The sequence below is a fragment of the Lytechinus variegatus genome, chromosome 9 (genome assembly GCF_018143015.1).
Source record: "Lytechinus variegatus isolate NC3 chromosome 9, Lvar_3.0, whole genome shotgun sequence".
NCBI lineage: Eukaryota > Metazoa > Echinodermata > Echinoidea > Temnopleuroida > Toxopneustidae > Lytechinus > Lytechinus variegatus.
The window spans coordinates 27,496,435-27,517,709 of NC_054748.1; the positions used below are offsets into that span (position 1 = coordinate 27,496,435).

At 37.2% G+C, this 21,275-nt stretch overlaps 1 protein-coding gene across 1 annotated transcript; it reads left to right on the forward strand.

The window, feature by feature from the left end:
* The first annotated feature begins 133 nt into the window (after positions 1-133).
* On the forward strand, positions 134-21,207 carry LOC121421611 (arylsulfatase I-like). Its single transcript, XM_041616371.1, has 10 exons — positions 134-331; positions 3,561-3,720; positions 10,026-10,138; positions 11,275-11,385; positions 14,026-14,157; positions 15,332-15,461; positions 16,400-16,754; positions 18,723-18,871; positions 19,906-20,064; positions 20,889-21,207. Exons 1-10 carry the CDS (start codon positions 236-238, stop codon positions 21,035-21,037), a joined length of 1,554 nt encoding a protein of 517 aa, XP_041472305.1. The 5' UTR covers positions 134-235; the 3' UTR covers positions 21,038-21,207.
* Positions 21,208-21,275: the final 68 nt, after the last annotated feature.

Sequence of the window (21,275 nt, forward strand, 5' to 3'; positions counted from 1 at the left end):
AAGTATTTATACTAGCTTATTATTATTTTCGTGGACCCCAATTTAGTGATAAGTGTTTGAATACAAATTTTGATGTCTAAGACTTAGACTACAACTGGACACATGTCACGTTACTGGATCAAATGACAGATGAAAAAGCTCGAGCGTTAAGAAGAGCAAGGAAGACCGAAGAGGAGTGAAACTCTGAGTCTAGACTCTGACACACAAAGTGGCAATTTGTGAGAAGATTATCAGTATGCCTAGGATCTTCTTTATCTTACTGAGCTGTTTATTACACAGTGTTTACACAGACCAGCCTCCAAATATCATATTCATCGTAGCAGATGATCTTGTGAGTAACTAAAGTTCTGAACATGATTTATTGATTATGCCCCCACAAAAAATGTTGACAAACCAGCAATAACATTAAAAGTCAAGGCACCGATCCTTAAATTGACTTGACAATCTGCTGAAATCTGTAATATATTAAAATGAATATGATTCATGTATAAATTTAATGTAGAGTTCTAAGTTACCCTAGTGACGTGTTCAATGCGAATGAAGTAAAGCAAATCAAACAGCAGATGAGAACATAATTCATTAACCATTTGTCATTTGAAGAAAGTTTCATTTTTTTTTTGGTACTTGTGAGAAATTATATTTGCCTTGTCCTAGAGCTGGAGGTATTTTTACTATTGTTTTCATATTGCCACCATCTCCCAATTATGTTTCTTGACTTGGGATAACTAAATTTCTAAAGAAGTAAATAAATGAAAAGTTCTTCAGATATATAATATAAACTTCAATTTGTCGCTGACAGCAGTGGCGTACCGTGGGTCACGGGGGGGGGGGGGGGCACCAGAAAAAATTTGAGTCACTATATGAGCACGTGAAGCGCGCCCAGTTGCCAGTTATACTGACCTGATAGAGACATTTTAAGGAAAGTGCTATTAAACGGATATGCCTCTCACTGGTCAAATAGTGTGAGCACAAAGCGTGAGCTTAAAATTTTGATATTCAGACCTGAAATAAATCTTTTGTAATCATGAGATGTACCTGTCTGGCTAAATAATGCAAGCGCAAAGCACGAGCTGAAATTTTTGTATATATTGACCCCCAAACAGGAAGATTTTAAGTACTTTTTTTTAGGAATCCATTTAGAGTACCGGGTATACACATCTCACCATAGTCATCTAATGTGAGTGCCAATGAGCGCTTGCTGATTGTGTTAGAATTACATCTAAACATGCACATAAAAGCACTTGTAATCATAATTATCAAACCCATCTCACTAATCAAAACTTGCGAGCGCGAAGTGCGAGCTGAAAATTTAGGAAATTCAGATTTTGCCCACCCCCCCCCCCCCCCGTGCTTCCGGTGCCCTTGTTGTTACTATTAAAGGACAAGTCCACCCCATCAAAAAGTTCTTTTAAATAAAAAGAGAAAAATCCAACAAACATAACACTGAAAATTTCATCAAAATCAGATGTACATGTAATGACATTTTAAATTTTACGTCATAAAACATTTTATATTTACATCCTGGGGGCCCGTTTCGTAAAGAGTTACAACTGTTGTAAATTTGTCATTATGGCAACTACCATGGCAACAGGGCTCAGCAGCCAATCACAATCAAGGTTATCCTGGTAGTTGCCATTATCGATTTTGGCAAAGTTACAGCAGTTGCAAGTCCTTTATGAAATGGGCCCCAGGTCTGTATATAAATGAGGGGGCTAATGACATCACCCACTCACTATTTCTTTTGTATTTTATTCTATGAAATATTCTAAATTTGTCTCTTAACATGTGGAATTACCATTTATAAAACATTTTCAGTGAAGTTGGCCCCTATTGTCAAATTTGTAAAAATTGAAATATTGTGTATACATTTCAAACAATAAAAAAGAAAAAGTGAGTGAGGGACATCATTGACTCTCATCATCATCATCCGCGAAAGTACTGTCCAACAGGTTGGTGTATCATCGTACTTGTACTACGATTTGTATGTCTCTGACTTGTTCATGAACTGTTTTGTGAAAAGTACGGTAAGCAAAATTTCAAAATGTCATAACTTTCTTATTTTACATCCGATTTTGATGAAGTTTTCAGCGTTATTGGATTTTTCTCTATTGATTCAAATCGACATTTGTCTGGCGTGCATGGACTTCGAATTCTATCTAACCTGTGTGCCAATACAGTGGTGCAGCGTAAACAATTATTTGTAAGCCTCAACCACGAGCATTTGACATTCGAAGGGAATGTTCTGAAGCAAAGGTTTTATACTTAAAGCGACCTTTCATTGACAAATCAACAGAGAAGGGATTCCACTCGGCTGCACGTGGCCTGGGGGTGTTATGTAATAGACGCTGGCATGTCTGGGAGGTCTTGAGAGCAATAGACTAACCAACCAGATGTAAACTGCCTGTTTTCACTTTGAATCATGGAACTTTACAGTGGTTATTTATTTTAAAGAGGCCTGCCATAAGTCTAGGAATTGGGATTGTTGGAAACTAGAAATTCGTGCAGTCCGAACTTTTATCGCATTAGTCCGACGGGCGCTCATGACGGACGGATTATATTATGCAAGTCAATTGGCCTTTTGCAAATTTTGTATTTCCCCCATGATTTGTCAGTTGCTGGGCCCTTTAATACTCTGTAGAAATATTATCTGCAGATCTCTTTTTTACTGCAAATTCAGAGTACTGTGCAATGTACCAAGTTCTGGGCATATATCTGACATTTATTTGTCAGTGTAGATGATGGTATAAAATATGAAGACATACTCTCTTGACTAGACTCTATATCACCTTTCAAAAAATTATTTAGAGTTCTGAAAAGAAAAATCTGTGATTTCTTCTTTCTCAACAATGTGAACTTTACTTTTGTTTTGTGTGCTCACTTTTACCATCTATTTTTGTAAGTAGACTTCCAGACAGAATTTTACTTCAATGAAATCATGAAGCATTGTGGTTGAGTGGTTTTGACTCGCCCAAAGAAAAAAATACATCATGGTGGCTGGGGGGGGGGCGATTTAGCCCCCGAAATGCTCAAAAGCGCCGTGGAAACTAAAAAGAAGCCCCAGAAATTGCAATTCATTACCATGTAGACTTATCCAATTCAGGCAGTAAGTTGTGAAAAGTACCCCCCCAAAAAAAAAAATAATAATAATAATAATAAATAAATAAAAAACTGAAATAAAATAAATGAAACAAAATAAATAAAAAATGAAAAAAAATGAATGAATAAAGTAAAGAAATTCTAAATAAAAAAAGTAAAACGAAAAATAATTCTTTGCCAGGACTCACCTCTAAATCAAAGGGGTATGAGATAGAATATCAGCTCTGGCATTAATTTCCTTCAGCAAGGAGCACACTGTGCTGCAAGTTGAATTGGGACCTAGAGGCAGGATTCATCCTTTGAATTCTTGCGTACTATGACGGTAGCCACCTCAAATTTAATAGTCGTGATAATAATATCCAAGGTCTCTCTCAGAGTGCATAGATCTTGTTGTGATATTTTTGCTATACAAGTATTGTTTGTTGTTATTGTTATTCTGAATTTCCATGTGTTCATTCCTGCAGGGTTGGAACGATGTTAGCTTCCACGGTTCATCACAGATTCCGACTCCTAATATTGATGCTCTGGCACAAGAGGGCGTCATTCTCACCAATTATTATGTGACGTACGTCTGCACGCCAACAAGAAGTGCTCTCATGACTGGTAGACATCCTATCCATACAGGTTTGCTATGAATACAGATGATGAATATATTATCAAGGGCAATAGTATACAAATAATGAATGTTTATGAGTGCAATGGACAGAATACTTCATGAGGTGAAATATGAAATGATCCATTCAACGAGGCGTAGCCGAGTTGAATGGATCATTATTTCATCTTTCACCGAATGAAGTATTCTGTCCATTGCATGAATGAAAAAACATTCATTATTTGGTTTATATGACACACAAATTTTTTTTTTTTCATGAGAAATTTATGAATTTAGATGCAAAACATGCTTATGCAGTGCGAGTTTGGTCTGTTGATTGTTACTTCATTACAACATGCATATTTATTTGTCTATTTGTCTACGTGCAATGGACAAAATCGTATGGATCCAAAATTGCACGATGAATGGATACAAAATTGCACGGTTGATGACGTCATTTCAATATGGGCTGAATGAACGATATTAAACAACCAATCAAATCGCAAGGATCTATCTAGGTGTTATACAGGTTTGCTATTATAGGCAGGGGCAGATCCAGGTTTTTCCAAGAGGGGGGGGGCAAATTTTTGGGTGGAAAATTTTGACAATTTCAGTAAAATTGGACATGGAATAACAAAGTTATGACATTTTAAAGTTTTGCACTAATCCAGTATTCTTTTAATACAGGAAATGCTCATGAAATTTTGCAGCTATGTCTCTTTGGGCTTGCAGGCAATTTTTTTTTTTTCGGGGACTATTTATCACAACTTTCTGCCCAAATATGCATCATTGCCATGAATTGAGGTTTCCAGGGCCCCTTTTTATTGTCTCACCTGCGAAGCAGAGTGAGACTATAGGCGCCGCTTTTCCGACGGCGGCGGCGGCGGCGTCAACATCAAATCTTAACCTGAGGTTAAGTTTTTGAAATGACGTCATAACTTAGAAAGTATATGGACCTAGTTAATAAAACTTGGCCATAAGGTTAATCAAGTATTACTGAACATCCTATTAGAGTTTCATGTCACATGACCAAGGTCAAAGGTAATTTAGGGTCAATGAACTTAGACCATGTTGGAGGGATCAACATCGAAATCTTAACCTGAGGTTAAGTTTTTGAAATGTCATCATAACTTAGAAAATATATGGACCTAGTTCATGAAACTTGGACATAAGGTTAATCAAGTATCACTGAACATCCTGCACGAGTTTCACGTCACATGACCAAGGTCAAAGGTCATTTAGGGTCAATGAACTTTGGTCAAATTGCGGATATCTGTTGAATTCCCATCATAACTTTGAAAGTTTATGGATCTGACTCATGAAACTTGGACATAATAGTAATCAAGCATCACTGAACATTTTGTGCAAGTTTCAGGTCTCATGATTAAGGTCAAAGGTCATTTAGGGTCAATGAACTTTGGCCGAATTGGGGGTATCTGTTGAATTACCATCATAACTTTGAAAGTTTATTGGTCTAGTTCATTAAACTTGGATATTATAGTAATCAAGTATCTCTGAACATCCTGTGCGCATTTCAGGTCACATGACCAAGGTCAAAGGTCAATGAACTTTGGCCGAACTGGGTGTATCTGTTGAATTACCATCATAACTTTGAAAGTTTGGGATCTGAAACTTGGACATAAGCGTAATCAAGTATCACTGAACATCCTGTGCGAGTTTCAGGTCACATGATCAAGGTCACAGGTCATGTAAGGTCAATGAACTTTGGCCATGTTGGGTTTTTTTGTTGAATAACCATCATATCTCTGTAAGTTTATTGGTCTAGTTCATAAAAAGTGGACATAAGAGTAACCATGTATCACTGAACATCTTGTGCGAGTTAGAGTAGTATTCAAAGTCAGCACTGCTGCTATATTGAACCGCGTGGTGCAGGTGAGACGGCCAGAGGCATTCCACTTGTTAGTTTCCAGAGCTCTTTTGAGTGTTTTGGGGACCAAAGTTCCCCTACGCCAGACCCCATGTATTTTCTCCCCTGGGGCTTTGGGATATCTTGCGATAGTGCAGGACACCCCCCCCCCCGGGTCAAAACTAAAACTTGCTGTAACTTCATGTGTGATGATATGATAATAATAAATACAGTTTGATAGAGACTTTCTCTTGATATCATTGCCCACTGTGACTAGGTAGTCAAGTTTGACTGTAAACTGAGTCTGGGATGTTTCCCTATAATTGTTATGAGGTCTACAACATGTAATAGGATTAGATAATCCATATGGATTAGGACTATAAATGGGAAGATTATGCCTCAGCACAGATTACACAGATTATTATATAAGACCTCTCTATGCCATTGCTTACTGCTTACCACCTAGACCTCAAGTTTGCCATAATCTGTTATCAGCCTATGGGACTTAAAAACGTGGGAGCATTTAGCATTGATCCTGTCCGTACTCCCCCCCACTTGGTTTCCACGCAATAACTCTAAAAATATGTAACCGATTTTAAAAGATTTTTGTGTGTAGGTATATGATACCGAAATTCAGGCTAAGTTTGACTTCGAAGTCTGCAGGTCAAAGGTCACAGCTCATTAAATAATGTATGCGAGTTGGTTTCCACGCAATAACTCAGAAAATATTTAACGGATTAAAAAAAAATTGGGGTGTGTACATGTAGGTAGATGACACCAAAATACAGGCTAAGTTCAAATTCGGGGTCCGCAGATCAAAGGTCACAGCTCATTAAATATGCGAGTTGGTTTCCGCATGATAACTTAATGAAATATTCAACAGATTTACAAAAAATTTTGGTGTGTAGGTAGATGACACCAAAATAAAGGTTAAGTTTGAATTCAGAGTCCACAGGTCAAAGGACACAGCTCATTAAATATGCGAGTTGGTTTCCGCATGGGGGCCTGTTTCAAAATTGTCGTAATCATGTCGGACGGAATTTGATAGCAAAAGAAGCTTTCATTTTTGTTAGAGGTAGTTTTCTTTAGACTTCTGTACAGGGACATGGAGAGCTTACATGACTTTCATCATGTATAAGTAACTTCCCAAATATCTTTTCAAAATTTGTCTGTAAAAGGGCAAAAACTGACCATGTCGGACGGAATCGATAGAAATGAGGACCCTTGACTTTTCTTATTCAAGTTATTATTCTATCGAAAGTTTAAGTGATAAGTGAGCAATTCACAGTCAAATAAACAGAAGAACAACCAAACATTAAATTCTCAAAAAAATCTTTATTCAAGGATTGTTGTCATGGCAACAGGAACTATTCAAAAACACATCATGTCGGACGGAACCAATCATGTCGGACGGAATGAAAATGTTACTTTTTTAGCAATTTGCCCAAATCATTAATTCCTTGCCTTTTGTAGAAAGGTCATCATGGGTACTAATGTTTTTCATAGTTAAAAAGATCTGACATCTATTTATAACTTTGTTACCATAGGAACATTGATGAAATTCCGTCTGACATGCTAGGTTCCGTCCGACATGATTAATAGCACACAGTCAAAATGCACTTAGCTGTTCAGTACAATTTTTGTACGATTCATTATTTCTCAGTAATGAAATTACCAGAATTACAGCATATCGTATCACCCCAATTTTTGTCTAATTTCATGAATTATGAGACTTTCAAATCGCAATATTGCGATTTAGTATTTTGGGTGAACAATGAACAATAAACAGTCTTCCCGTCAAAGTTGAATAACAATGCAATTCAAAAGAAAATGATTGCATAAGACCTCACAGAAAGTGGTGCAAACTTTCACTCAAGTTTGACAGCTTTAATATCAGAAATTAGTGCTGAGTGCTTCGTGCTGAATGGACTGGATTTAGATGGTGGGGTAGATGGTTGGTGGTGCATGCTGGCTCAGGAGTAGAAGCAGAGAATGTAGAGGATGTGTTAGCTGTATTAGGAGCATGGATGGCAGTGGAAGCAGACGAGTTAGAAGTGGGATCAGAAGTTGCAGACTGATGAATAGTTGAGATAGAAGACAAGGAAGCATTTCTTGCTTTCATTCTCTTACGACACTTGTCTTTCAGAAGAGCAGACTCATATTTTTCCTTGTTTTGTTTAAGTTTTTGTCTTTCTTGACGTTTTCTATTTCTGTCTTTTTCTTTTCGATCTTGAGCATCAAGGGAGTCACGCCAATTTTTGCATCTAATTGCATTTTTTGAACGCTCCGACATTCTTGCAACTTCAAGGACACTGAAAATCACAACCAAAACACGATAGCTTTTTCGCGAAATAAATTCATCAGGATGGTAAATTAAATAAGTTTTAAGTTCTTTGCACACATCCAGAATTTTTTTTCTTTTTTTCACTGTTTATTTTTAGGATGTTATAACAAATTGTGGGATACAGTTTCATAAAAATTGAGAAACAAAAATTGATTTCAGGTATTATGAAAAATTATTTTTATCATTATTATTTACCCTATTATTATTATTATTATTATCATTCACAAATTCAGATGTAAAACAGTGCACTCTCATATTGAATTGTAAAACAAGCAGACAATATTGCAGTCAAGTATTATTTTAACTTTCCACAAGACACTTGATAGATTTGTGCATAGGCTATAGCCCATGCACTGAGTTGCTAAAGTGCACAGAGTCCTCCCTTCCCCAATCCAAAAACATGAGCATCTTATGAAGTAGATTATCATTTTCTTCAGCTATATTTTGGGCAAATTTTGTATCCCACATGCATCTCTGAGTTTTAAACTTCTTACTATTCATTTAGAAAATGCTTAAAGCAATACATAATGTTAGTTTTCTACAGTAAAACAGGACACTACCTTGGCCAGTAAAACACAAGTATAGTGAGTGATTGTATTACCAACCGGCCTTGTATTACCGAACGCGCGCATCATATGCGTCAGAAAATAATCAAATACGCTCAAACCTTTGCAACTTCCTTCCAAAGGGAACTTAAATAGAAAAATGATGAAAAATTATCAAAAACACAATTTCGAAGTCTTTATATCCTCAAAACAATAAAATATGGTCAAAATAGCTCATCAGTGACTTTGTTTTCCCAACTTTTCCCATAGAAAACACACGTTCGGTAATACGATACCTTTTCAAGTGACCAAAATATTTCACTTGCGAAGAGGGGTCCGATTGGAAGCTGATGTCGTAAAAATGAAAAACAATTTCGGCAAAATTTCTGCATGTTTATATTTTGTAGGTATTTGTGTATTTATGGTGAAAGTTTGGTGAATTTTATTGGAATAATGTGTTTGATATGATCAAATTCATGAAAAGTGTTCGGTAATACGATCCACTACCATACTGGAAAGGTGAAAGCAAGAGGAAGGTCCCAAGCCATGTGCTTTACATATTGAAAGTGTACATCACTTCTGACCAATCAGATTGCAGGAAAAGACCATACCTAAGTACTGTTTAATTGTGTGTAAGTTTGTGTATTGTGTGTGTCCAGAATCTGAACTGTAATATATGAGGTTATTGTACACTGAAAGCTGCAGAACAGAAGTGTAATCTGTGCTATCTTAATAGATTCCATCCGACATGCCACTTTCATGTCGGATGGAAAAAAAAGTTATCCTTATTTTTTCCTACTTAGGTGCAGGTAAATTTTAAAAATCATCATTCATTCTAAGACTACAATCAATTCATTGATACTTGGCTGGGAAAAATCTATAAAATTGTCAATGGTTTTTCTGAGGGAAAACTTCTTGGAAATTTTTTGCATGTCGGACAGAAAATTTTGAGTTACCTTTTCTAAAATTGCAGGAATCATTCATTTCTACATATATGATTCCAGTTAATGTATAAAAAGGATGATTGATATATATGTTAATATTTATAAACATGCAGTTTCAAAACAAAGATATTAAGTGTTACCTAGGACCATTTAATTTCAGAGAAAGAATTCCGTCCGACATGCTTTCAAATTTGCATCACGTTATAAAATTTGCGAAAAATTCAAGAAAAGTTGTAAAAATTGAATGGATACTTATACTTCATGAAAGAGGAGATATGAATCATCAATAAAAAATGAGAAAACATCGTTTAAAAACAATTTTCAAAAATAAGCATGATGGTTACCAATTTTGAAACAGGCCCATGGTAACTTATGAAATATTTAACAGATTAAAAAAAAATAGGTGTGTAGGTAGATGACACCAAATGCAGGCAAAGTTCGAATTTGGAGTTCAAAGGTCAAAGGTCATAGCTCATATATTCGAGTTGGTGTAAATTTGTTCATGATATATATGCATATTGGTTTCTGCACGATGTTAAGTTCAATTATGTTGAATGAATTTGTGATCGCGTTAAGCGGGGGCATCTGTGTCCTTTAAACACATCAAATTTCTAGTTTATGATTTATCCTTTCATAGGTCTACAACATGGAGTTATAGAATTAGATGATCCCTATGGATTAGGACTCAAGGAGAAGATCATGCCTCAGTACCTCAGTGAAATAGGTTACAGAACACACATGGTTGGGAAGGTATGTAGAATATACTTTTTTAATTCATTTATGTGGTGGGTTTTCTTCATTGATTCATTTGTTTCATTTAATTTTTTTTTTGTTCAAAATTACATGAAACAAATTAACGTTTAGTCCAATTGCACCAGATGGTATGTGGACTAAATGGCTATTGGACCAACTGGCTATTAGACGAAATGGTGAGTGGATGAAATGGCAGTTAGACCCTGTGGGCCGTATTCTGAAGTCGGGTTTAACTTAAACTCAGGTTTAAAGTTGTGGTGTAAGTATAGATAGCCAATTGTTACATAAATCACTAACGGTAGAGATATCATATTTCAGCTCATTTGGCTCTCAAATCATTTATAATTGCTCTAGGAAGTATGAATAGATGATCATCTTCACCATCGATGAATCAGGAAAGAGCACAGTAAACATAAGAAACATACAACTTAATAAAAATTTTGACACTTTTGACTTCCCATAATTTTGCCACAGTGTTAGACCATGGTCTAAGTTAAACATGACTTCAGAATACGGGCCACTGAATAGTGGACAAACTGATGGTAGACCAAATGATAGTAGACTAGATGGTAATAGGACCAATTGGCATTAGACCAACTGAAATTGACCCCTGGATCCGTCCCTTCTTTCTACAGGGACCATACAGTCCCAGTAGACAACAAGAAATAATGATAATAATAATGCAGTTTTTATATAGCACATTTCAGACCTGAATGGACTCTCAATGCACTTTACAAAAATAAAAATCATACAACATAAGAAATTACTTAGAATGACAATTATCAACATCAACATTAATCAGTTACATACATGTACGGCATAAGTATTGGGAAAGGCCTATTTGAAAGCTTCATTAAAGAAAAATGTTTTAACCTGTGATTTGAAAAGTCCAGGATTATTTTGTTGACGGGGAGGGAATTCCAAAGTGTTGGGGCACTGTAGAAGAAGGACCTTTCGCCTTGCGTCTTTAATAGTTCTTAGTCTGGGTACTTGAAGGAGTAGTTGAGTTGATGATCTAAGTGTCCTAGAGGGGGTGTATGGAGTGTGTGTATGAATAAGCCAATAGTCTGTGATTTTCTGAATCTGAATCTTCCATGCACCAAATCTTCCTTTCTATCTTTATCCTGTTATAGTGGCACCTTGGGTTTTTCAAGGAGAGTCTAACACCAAGTCATCGTGGCTTTGAAACCTTCTATGGGTTCTACGGTGGCATGGGGGACTACTATACACATGAAACCTCCACGGTGAGTTTTACTGTAAACCCTGATATTTTTGCACCATCTTGAAATAATAAGCCAGTTCATAGGTCCACTCTGCGCGTGATCAGAGGAAGGTCATTGGTACTAAAGTGACATGGTGTTTTAAAATATAATGAGATAAGCACCAACTTTGATATCTTTTGCATCGTGTTTTCATTTATATAACAACAATGCGTCAACGGACGACTGGTATTTCACAGTTTTCCAGGTACATTGTATAACATGCTATAAAATGCATTCAAAGTAGAAATGCAACAATACCTTCAGAAAGTGTTCATTGGTGTGCTATTCTAGTCACCTGGGGAGCGTTTCATGAAATGATTTTATCTGACAAGTCCTGTTTTATCCGACAATTACCATAGTAACAGCACCTCTCAGCCAATCAGAATCAGGATAAGTTGTCAGATCTGACAACTTGTCGTTAAAAAATGTTGATGAAACGCTCCCCAGGTCTATTCAATTTCTTCATACTGCCATGCAAGGCATGCTTACGTAATATCTTGCTTTGAAATCTGCATATCATAATGAAATAAATGACAAAAATTGTCCATAAAGTTACTACATGTACGAACTGGGGGGTGTTTCACAAAGATTTAAGTATGACTTAAGTCGCACTTAAATGCTGACGCGTACAAGATATTCAACGGGCGATCTTATTGATAGATACACATTAGTGCGCGTCCTCTTGAGACGATCTGACCAATGCGGTCAAGCCTTTCATACCGTACGCAACCCGGCATTTAAGTGCGACTCTAAGTCATACTTAAATCTTTGTGAAACACCCCCTGGTCTATTATTCCCTCCTTTGTCTACTGTTCACATGCATGGTGTATTGCATGGTAATTATAGGTAAGCTGTCATAGCTTTCCAATTCAACTATTTATTTCCAAAATTCATTAAGAAGAACACATTGAAATGAGAACAAAGTTATATATAGGCAAAGAAAATATGATTAACAACAAAAACGACAGTATCAACAGAACATAACCAGAACAATCAGTGGTAATAGTAAAGTAGTAGTTGACACATGATTATGACAGTGTAGTTGAAACAAATGAATGGAAATGAGGCATGCACTAGAAAGCCATAAAAAAGGCTCGTTGAAACGTGCATACCCAAGAGAAATAGACCACTTAAATGATATTCAGTATATTGTATGGATGTGGCAAGTACCAAAGGATGAATAGAATAAGCCAGCTTGTAGTTCCTTTCTGTGCATGATCTCAAGATTCTATGCATGATCAATGGAAGGTCATTTGTGCTAAAGTGACATGGTGGTTTAAAATCTAATGAGATAAGCACCAACTTTGATGTTTTGATTATTCATATATTCTTTTGAATTGTGGTTTTCATTTACATCCACAAAAAACAACAATGCGTCCATGAATGACTGGTATTTCACAGTTTGCCAAGTACATTGTGCAACATGCTATGATATGCACTCAAAATAGGAATGCAACAAATACCTTCATAGATTGTTCATTGCTGTGCTATTCTAGTCACCTGGTCTATTCAATTTCTTCATCCTGCTATGTAAGGCATGCTTACGTAATATCTTGCTTTGAAATCTGCCTATCATAATGAAAGAAATGAAAGGTCATTTGACCAAAATTGTCCATGAAGTAACTACGAACTGGTCTATTAAGAATCATTATTGACTGAAAAAAAAATAATCCACTTCATCAAATTTGATATCTGTAATGTCATGATGAGGGTATCACCAAACTATTAAGAATTCTTATGGCAGGCATGGTCTCTGTGTGTCTCCCAGACCTCAGTATTTGGTGACCTATGTGGTCTCAGACACGATTGTATGGCTAATCTTCTTTATTTGTCACATTTTCTTCCATTTTGTCTGGAAGGTCTAGAATTCGAAGATTTGCCCTGGATGTCAAGCTTTTTTTAGACCAGGGTCCTGTAACACAAAGCTTATTAGCGATGAATAGCAAATATGAGAGAACACTTCTGATTGGTTCCTGGTCGGTATTTTGCACCAAATGCATGTGTAATATTGATCTTGATTGGTCAGTTCATTTAGCGATTGTTGGCTAATCTTTGAGTTACAGAGCCCAGGTGGGTGTGTCATAAAGCTGTTCGTAAAGTTACGCGCAAGACTTTCTGCACAACTGGTGACCTTGCTTGTTCCTCACTATCCCTATGTAGCTCACTAAGCACCTAAGATCATGTTCCAGTCGTGTGTAAAGTTGTTTGTAACTTTACAAACAGGACACCACTGTATTATGCCAAACGTGTATAGAATGGAAAAGGTTTTTTTTGTCCCATGACATTTGCTTTGGCGACAGTTGCTCTGCTGTAGATTCCACATAATGATGGAATGACAAACTCTAATCCTAGATTTAACACCATACCCAGCCTATCCTAAACCTAACCCTGATCCTGACCATAAACCTGACACAAAACCCTATCATGCCCATTGCAACCCTAACCCTAAATCTTAGGCGAAATTAAGAAGACCGAAGCAAGTGTTGTGTCACCAATTTTTTGGTCCGAAAGATTTAGTTTAGGGCTTTAGGAAAAGTTACCAGTATTTGTAGTTTTGACAATCTTAATTCATCCATTTCAAACATTACTTCATCTGTCGTGATTGTTCTTTTTCCATTGCAGAGTAAGAATAATTGGACGGGTTTTGATTTTCATGTGGATGGTTCCGTCTACAAACCAGTGTATGGGAAATATTCTACAGAGATATTTACAGAAAGGACACAACAGATAATTCGTAATCATCGTCAGGATGAGGTAAGAGGGCATTTTTCAAACTGATAAAGATGATAAGAATGATGCTGCTGCTGATGATGATGAAGATGATGGTGGTGGTGGTGGGGATGATGGTGGTGGTGGTGGTGGTAGTGATGATGATGATGATGATGCTGATGATGACGATGATGATGATTAGGAGGAGGATGATGAAAATGATGATGATGGCAATGATGATGGTGGTGGTGGTGATGATGATGGTGGTGGTGGTGGTGGTGGTGGTGATGATGATGATGTGATGATGAGGAGGATGAGGATGATACAAGCTGACTGCCAAGTTTGACTCAAGTCACATTCTATTCACAATACACACAGAGTGCATTAACTTTACAATAAACCAATCAAAAGCTATTGTGAGCTGAATGAGCATAGTCCAAAAATCCTTGTTAAGGTTGCACCTTGAAATTAATGTAGCGCAGGAATTATCCTCCTGAAGACCACACTTTTTCGAATCATCAAGTGTGGATGGTCCTTATCAGGATCAACATTTGATTTGCCCACAAAAGATATATGGAGGCTGTTCTCATTATGCTTTTTAAAACTAGTTAACTGGAAACCGGTTCAGGAAACCAGTTTGGAATATCGCTTTGCTAGCGTTTGATCACACAAAGTGTTTTTCAAAACTACTTCACGTAAAGCGATCTTGGTACGGAAACGCTCTCAGTGGAGTGATACGTTTCGCGCAAAATTTTGAAACCGCAGCGTAGGCATTCTACACCTGTCGTGTGGAGTAGCGCGCTCAAAATGTGCGAAGATCGCTTCCCGAAGAAGGGTTGTGTCCTCACGCTAAAACCAGATTAATGAGGCAAAGCGATCTTGAAAACTACATCGTGAGGTGGTTTTCTGAACCGGTTTGGAAGATCACTTCGACCATTCTCACTATACGTGAAAATAGTTTCCAGTAAACAAGTTTTATAGGAAGGTAGTGAGAACTGTGCCATGATTTACCGTGAAACCTACTGTACTACATTATTCTTCTTTGCCATGGATACCTTCAGAAAATTCATCAGGAGTGATTCTGTCTGTGGCGGGCAAAGCGTTAACTGATGATGAGTGCAATTTTTATTATTTTGATAACAATTTTCAGAATTTTTTCAATTTTAACAAAAATACCTGAACTGTAATTTGTCTTTTTTTTTTCTCTCTCTCTTTTCAGCCTCTGTATATCTACTTGGCTCACCAAGCAGTGCATAGTGCCAATTACGACGGTCAGAGATTGCAAGCTCCGTATAAGTATTATGAGTTATTCTCTCACATCAAGGATGAAAATAGGAGAAAATATGCTGGTATGTGTATATTTAGGCCAGTATTCTGAAGTCGGGTATAACTTAAACTCAGGTTTAAATTTGTGGTTTAAGTATGGATAGCCAATTGTTACATAAATCACTATAAACAGTAGAGATATCATACTTCAGCTCATTTGGCACTCAAATCATTTATAATTGTCTAGGAAGTTTAAAAAGATAATTGTCTTCACCATCGATGAATCAGGAAAGAGCACAGTAAAAATACGAAAACATACAACTTCATAACAATTTTGACACTTCTGGCTTCCTATAATTTTAGCACAGAGTTAAACCTGACTTCAGAATACCGGCCATAAAGTATCAATTCATATTGCCATTTCATCCTCTCACCATTTTGTCTTGTAACCAGTTGGTCCAATTGCCATTTAGTCCTTATATACCATTTGGTCTAATTGGACTAAGTGTTAAGTGGGCAAAATGAATGAAATAATTTGCATTGTAGACCAACTGGTTATTAGACGAAATGGGCATAGTCAAACTGGTGATTAGACGAATTGATGATTGGACCAAATGGTTGTTGGACCAAATGGTTTTTTGATGAAATTATGATGGACAGAATGGCATAAGACTATTAAAATGAAGGTAGACCATGTGATGAGTGGACAAGTTGCCAATAGACGAATTGGTTACCACTCTAACTCCCAAAGATATACCTATCTCACCCCTCAGGCATGACACCCCCTCCTTTTGGACTCTTGCTCATCCCCCCCCCCCCCATCTCCTTATGTATTACAGCCTATCCCAATATACATTGTTCACAATGCCGCCGATCTTACACCGAGTAACAGAAAATCTAATGCACAGCTGGTCTTTGAACTTAGAATCTGCGCATCTGTAATTTCCACGTTACCTTCAAAAGGTCTATTTTGATATGTATTTATAAGTGATTATTTATTCATTCATTTGTTTTATAACAGCAATGGTAGCAGCTTTGGACGACTCAATCGGTAACATCACAGAGACCTTGAAAGAAAGCGCCCTCTACGAGAACACCCTCATAGTTTTTACAACCGACAACGGAGGACCCGCTCACGGCTTTGATTACAACTACGCGAGCAACTGGCCACTGCGGGGGGTGAAACACACCACCTGGGAGGGCGGGGTACGTGCCGTTGGATTTGTATGGGGCGCCCTCATTGAGAAGCCTGGGAGAAAGAGCGATGGGATGATGCATGTTTGTGATTGGGTTCCAACGTTGTATGGCGTAGCGGGTGGGAATACCAATAGTTTAAAACACCTTGATGGATTTGATGTCTGGCCTATGCTCTCGAGGTGAGTAATTCTTATTTTCAGTGGCCCGTATTCTGAAGTCAGATTTCATTCAGACCATGGTTTAACTGTGCTAAACTATGGGAAGCCAGACATATCAAAAATTTGATTACCTTGCATGCTTCCTATGTTTCTTGTAATCTCCTAATTTAATAGCGAAGACAAAAAATTATTTATTATTATTCATTAATCTTTCTGGGACATTAAAAAATGATTTGAGGGTCGAATAAGCTACTAGTTGTTCATTGAATCTCCACTGTCAGAGATTTATGTCACAATTGGCTATCCATAGATAAACCACAACTTTATACCAGAGTTTGAATTAAAGCTGACTTAAGAATACATGTATGGGCCTTTGAGTCTATGGCCTGTATTCTGAAGTCAGGTTTAACATAGACTCAGGTTTAAAGTTGTAGTTTAAGTATGGGAAGCCAAAAGTATCCAATTTTTTTATTAAGTTGTACGTTTCTTATGTTTACTGTGCTCTTTCCTGATTCATCGATGGTGAAGACAATAATCTATATATACTTCCTAGACAATTATAAATGATTTGAGAGCCAAATGAGCTGAAATTTGATATCTCTACTGTTAGTGATTTATGTGACAATTGGCTGTCCATACTTAAACCACAACTTTAAACCTGAGTTTAAGTTAAACCCGACTTCAGAATACGAGCCCATATCTTGATGTTCTTATACCACATGGGCTAAATGCATTGACCTGTATTCGAAATTGTGGTTCAATTTAGTGGAGTGTGTGGCCCAGTGGATTAGTTTCTGGACTTTGAAACAGAGGGTCATGGGTTCCAATCCCAACCATGGCGTAGTTTCCTTCAGCAAGAAATTAATCCACATTGTGCTGCACTCAAGCCAGGTGAGGTGAATGGGTACCTGGCAAGAATTTATTCCTTGAAATGCCGAGCGCGTGAAAGCTGCTTGAGCTACAGCCGGGGTAATAATATCAAAATCCTTTGGAAGCGCAGTGGGACGTTATTCATTATGTGTTATATGCTATACAAGAACTGACTATTATTATTATTTAAAACATGGTCTAAAGTTGTGATTTAACTGTGAATAACTCTAATCTCTATGAAACTACTCGTGGAGGTTCAATTTGACATCACAATTGCTACTCTAGCATTTAGGAGTACCGGTAGTAACTGAAACAATTTTCATCACAATTAATGCATGGGGAAAGATCACAGGAAACATGATAAACATTTTTGTCATTTTGGGCTTCTAATTATTTTCAGCACAAAGTTAACAATGGCCTAAGTTAAATACAGACCACTTGGTCTACTATCAATTTCGTCATATCTCGGAGCCTGTTAAAAGTTTCCCTCCAGAATTTGGGCCTTGGATGTTTATTAATCATGCTCCTCCGTGATAAAGAAAAATGATGCAACACATGGACAATAATTTTTTTTATGACATCACACTCACATATCTGATTGGAGTTAAAAAACTTAATACTTCCTCTTTTTTTAATTTTTCCATCATCTACAAAAAAGGAATCATTAGATTGATAGGTGTAAGGAAAATTGACATTCTACAGAGATGCCAAGTTCAAAGACCAGCTATGCGTGAGATTTTCTGTGAATCTGAGTGAGATAACGGTCATTGTGAACAATGTATATGGGGATAGGCTGTGATAGTTGTGTGAGACAGAGATTTGAGGGGATGAACAAGAGTAAAAAATGCTTGAGTCTCACGCATAATGCGTGAGACTTGGTAGCTCTGATTCTATAATTTCTTCTGTGATGCCAATTGTTCCTTTTTTTGCAGTTTCATAGTTTAGCTCAAACTTATGGCAGATTTCACAATTCCATGCATTTAATTTCCTTTGCACCATACCACCTCTCCCTGTTCATTATTACCATTTTTTCTACAAAGAATAAACTCAGATATTATTACATTTCCATGCATTCAATTTACTTTCCACCATCTTGCATTCTCCTATTTTCAAATACAGAGGGCAGGCTTCACCTCGCACAGAAGTCCTCCACATGATAGATTCTGCGCTGAACCTGTCTTCCATTCTTGTTGGGGATTATAAACTTGTACAGGGGCAGCGAGGAACAGACTGGGATGGCTGGTACCCCCCTGAGGGCACGTCATTAGGTAATGTCATCTTAGTCTGCAGGCTCAGACCCTCATTGAAACTTTGTTCAACAAGTGGGTCTCCATGTAAAGGCTAGCAGATATAAAACTTGATATTTCTGAGCGAGAGGGCCTCCGCTACACAAGGTATTATAGGTTGCAAATTCAGACCCTTAATTCGAGTGAAGGGTTTGCACAGCAGACTAATGTCATATTGTGGCACTGGAGGATGAAGCATTAGGCAAAAATGCCTTCTTTATATTGTTAGAAACACCTATGGACCACATGTATCATTGATAAAGTTACCTTTATCTGAAACATGTTAAAACTTCAATTGTTTAAAGATTGTGTGATGGTGGTGTGACCTTAATTCGCGCGTTACCTAATTTTGCGCACCGTCGAATATCTGAATATCTAATAAATATTTTGAAAAACTGATATCACCAACAGAAAAAGCAAGTGAAAATTAGCCAGTATGGTAACTTTCTTGAAATTACATGTAAGGTCTGTATTAATGAAAATATTGGCAAAACATCGGCAAACTTTGTTACCTTTTGCGTCCGCTCCACGAAAATCCGAACTTCTTGACAAGCATCAAGAAATCGCCAGTTTGCAAGCAGAGGTCTCCAAATAAGTAAGTAAAATGTGATACCAACTGAATTTATGGCATTTTATCCTCTATCTGATATATATGCTTGATTTCCTTTCTCAAGCCTTGCAAAACGATCGTGCGCAAATAAAGGTCTCACCCTTTTATGACAGTTTTTCAGGCGAGGGCGCACTAGTCGATCGTCATGGAATTTTGAGATCACGATTCCAGCGAAACCCCTGACTTACTTTATAATTCCGTCAAGCGAATTTAATTTTAGGATCTTGCCTTCTGTTTGGTATTAATAACTTTGATTAATTTTGCGATGAACTTCATGATAATTTTTAGAATGTGCGCAAATTATGGTCACCCCATCATACATCACGGATGCAATATGTTGATGTTATAGTTGTAATTTAGTGCAGCTCTATTATCAACTTTGTTTCTTTTTTCCTCTACAATCTAGCTGATCTGGAATCGAACCCCGTCCCTAATGCTTTTGTTGTGCATTGCCTGCCCAAGCCTGCCAATGCCTCAACCAACTGCAAACCTATAGAGAAGCCATGTCTATTCAACATACGACATGATCCTTGTGAATTTTACAACATAGCGGACTGGAATCGAGGTAGGTGATCAGCATGGAATTCACTAAAATTTAAATGACTTAAGGGGGATTAAGTTCACCCTGACAAAAATTTGATTTAAAAATTGCATTAAAAATAATAAGAAATATTGGTGAAGGTTAGTAGAATTTTAACTTTTTTATTTTTGACGTCATATGCGAGCAGCTACCCCATATATTGTGTAATTAAAAAAGATGAATGAAATGTCATTTCAAAAGACAAATTGAAAACTGTTATTATTTTGTATCTTAAGTATATCAAAAGACAAATTATCTAACATCCACTCCTGAAAGAAAATAATATTAGTCCAACTGCTGCATTTTGGGTTTTCATAACACATGCCTCTCAGACAACCCAAAATACACTACCATGACAGTGTGGAAGTGCCGTGGTGTAGCGGTTCTGACTCTCGCCTTGTAATCAGAGGGTCATGTGTTCGAATCCCTCCATGGCCTAGCGTCCTTTGGCAAGGCGTCAATCCACACATTGCCACTCTCGCCCAGGTGCTAATTGGGTACCGGTAGGAAACAGCCGTCATTGTGGTTGGTTTAGCAAGTAAGTGCATAACAGGCTGCTTGGAATGCTATGAATCCAGTGACCGGGTATAATAATTGTGAAGCGCTTTGAACTGTCATAGATTGATAAAGCGCTACATGTATATAAATGCCAATTATTATTATTATCAAGTAGAAATTCAAAGTAGTTGTGCCACTGTTGCTTAAAACTGTGTTTATCATCATTAGATGTTTAATGATGTAAGTACCCATCTTAATCTTGTTATATCTCATTTTGTCTTTTCCTATCCTATTTTTCATCAGTTTCTTAGACATTGTCGAGCGACTCCTGAAGAGAATCGATGAATACCGCGCGACAATGGTTTCCCCTAGGAATAAGCCTTCCGACACACGGAGCAACCCAAAATACCATGACAACTGCTGGGTTCCATGGAGAAAAGACACAATGGAATCACCTTGAGAAATTGTTCTTGCTGAATATTGTCGTCGAATGTTTTGACGATTCCATGACATTTGCTCCGGAGACGGTTGCTCCACTGCGAATTCCACACATTAATGGAATGTCCACCTTCAATCCTGGATTTAAAGGGGAAGTTCACCCTGAAGAAAACTTTGTCGTGAAAATAGCAGAAAAAATAGTAAAAAATATTGGTGAAGGTTTGAGGAAAATCCGTTAAAGAGTAAGAAAGTTATTAGAG

Coding starts and splice junctions, on each gene's coding strand:
- LOC121421611 (XM_041616371.1), top strand. CDS start 236: ATGCCTAGGATCTTCTTTATCTTACTGAGCTGTTTATTACACAGTGTT. Junction 18,872..19,905: donor CCCTGAGGGCACGTCATTAG/GTAATGTCATCT, acceptor TCTACAATCTAG/CTGATCTGGAATCGAACCCC. Junction 20,065..20,888: donor CATAGCGGACTGGAATCGAG/GTAGGTGATCAG, acceptor TCAGTTTCTTAG/ACATTGTCGAGCGACTCCTG.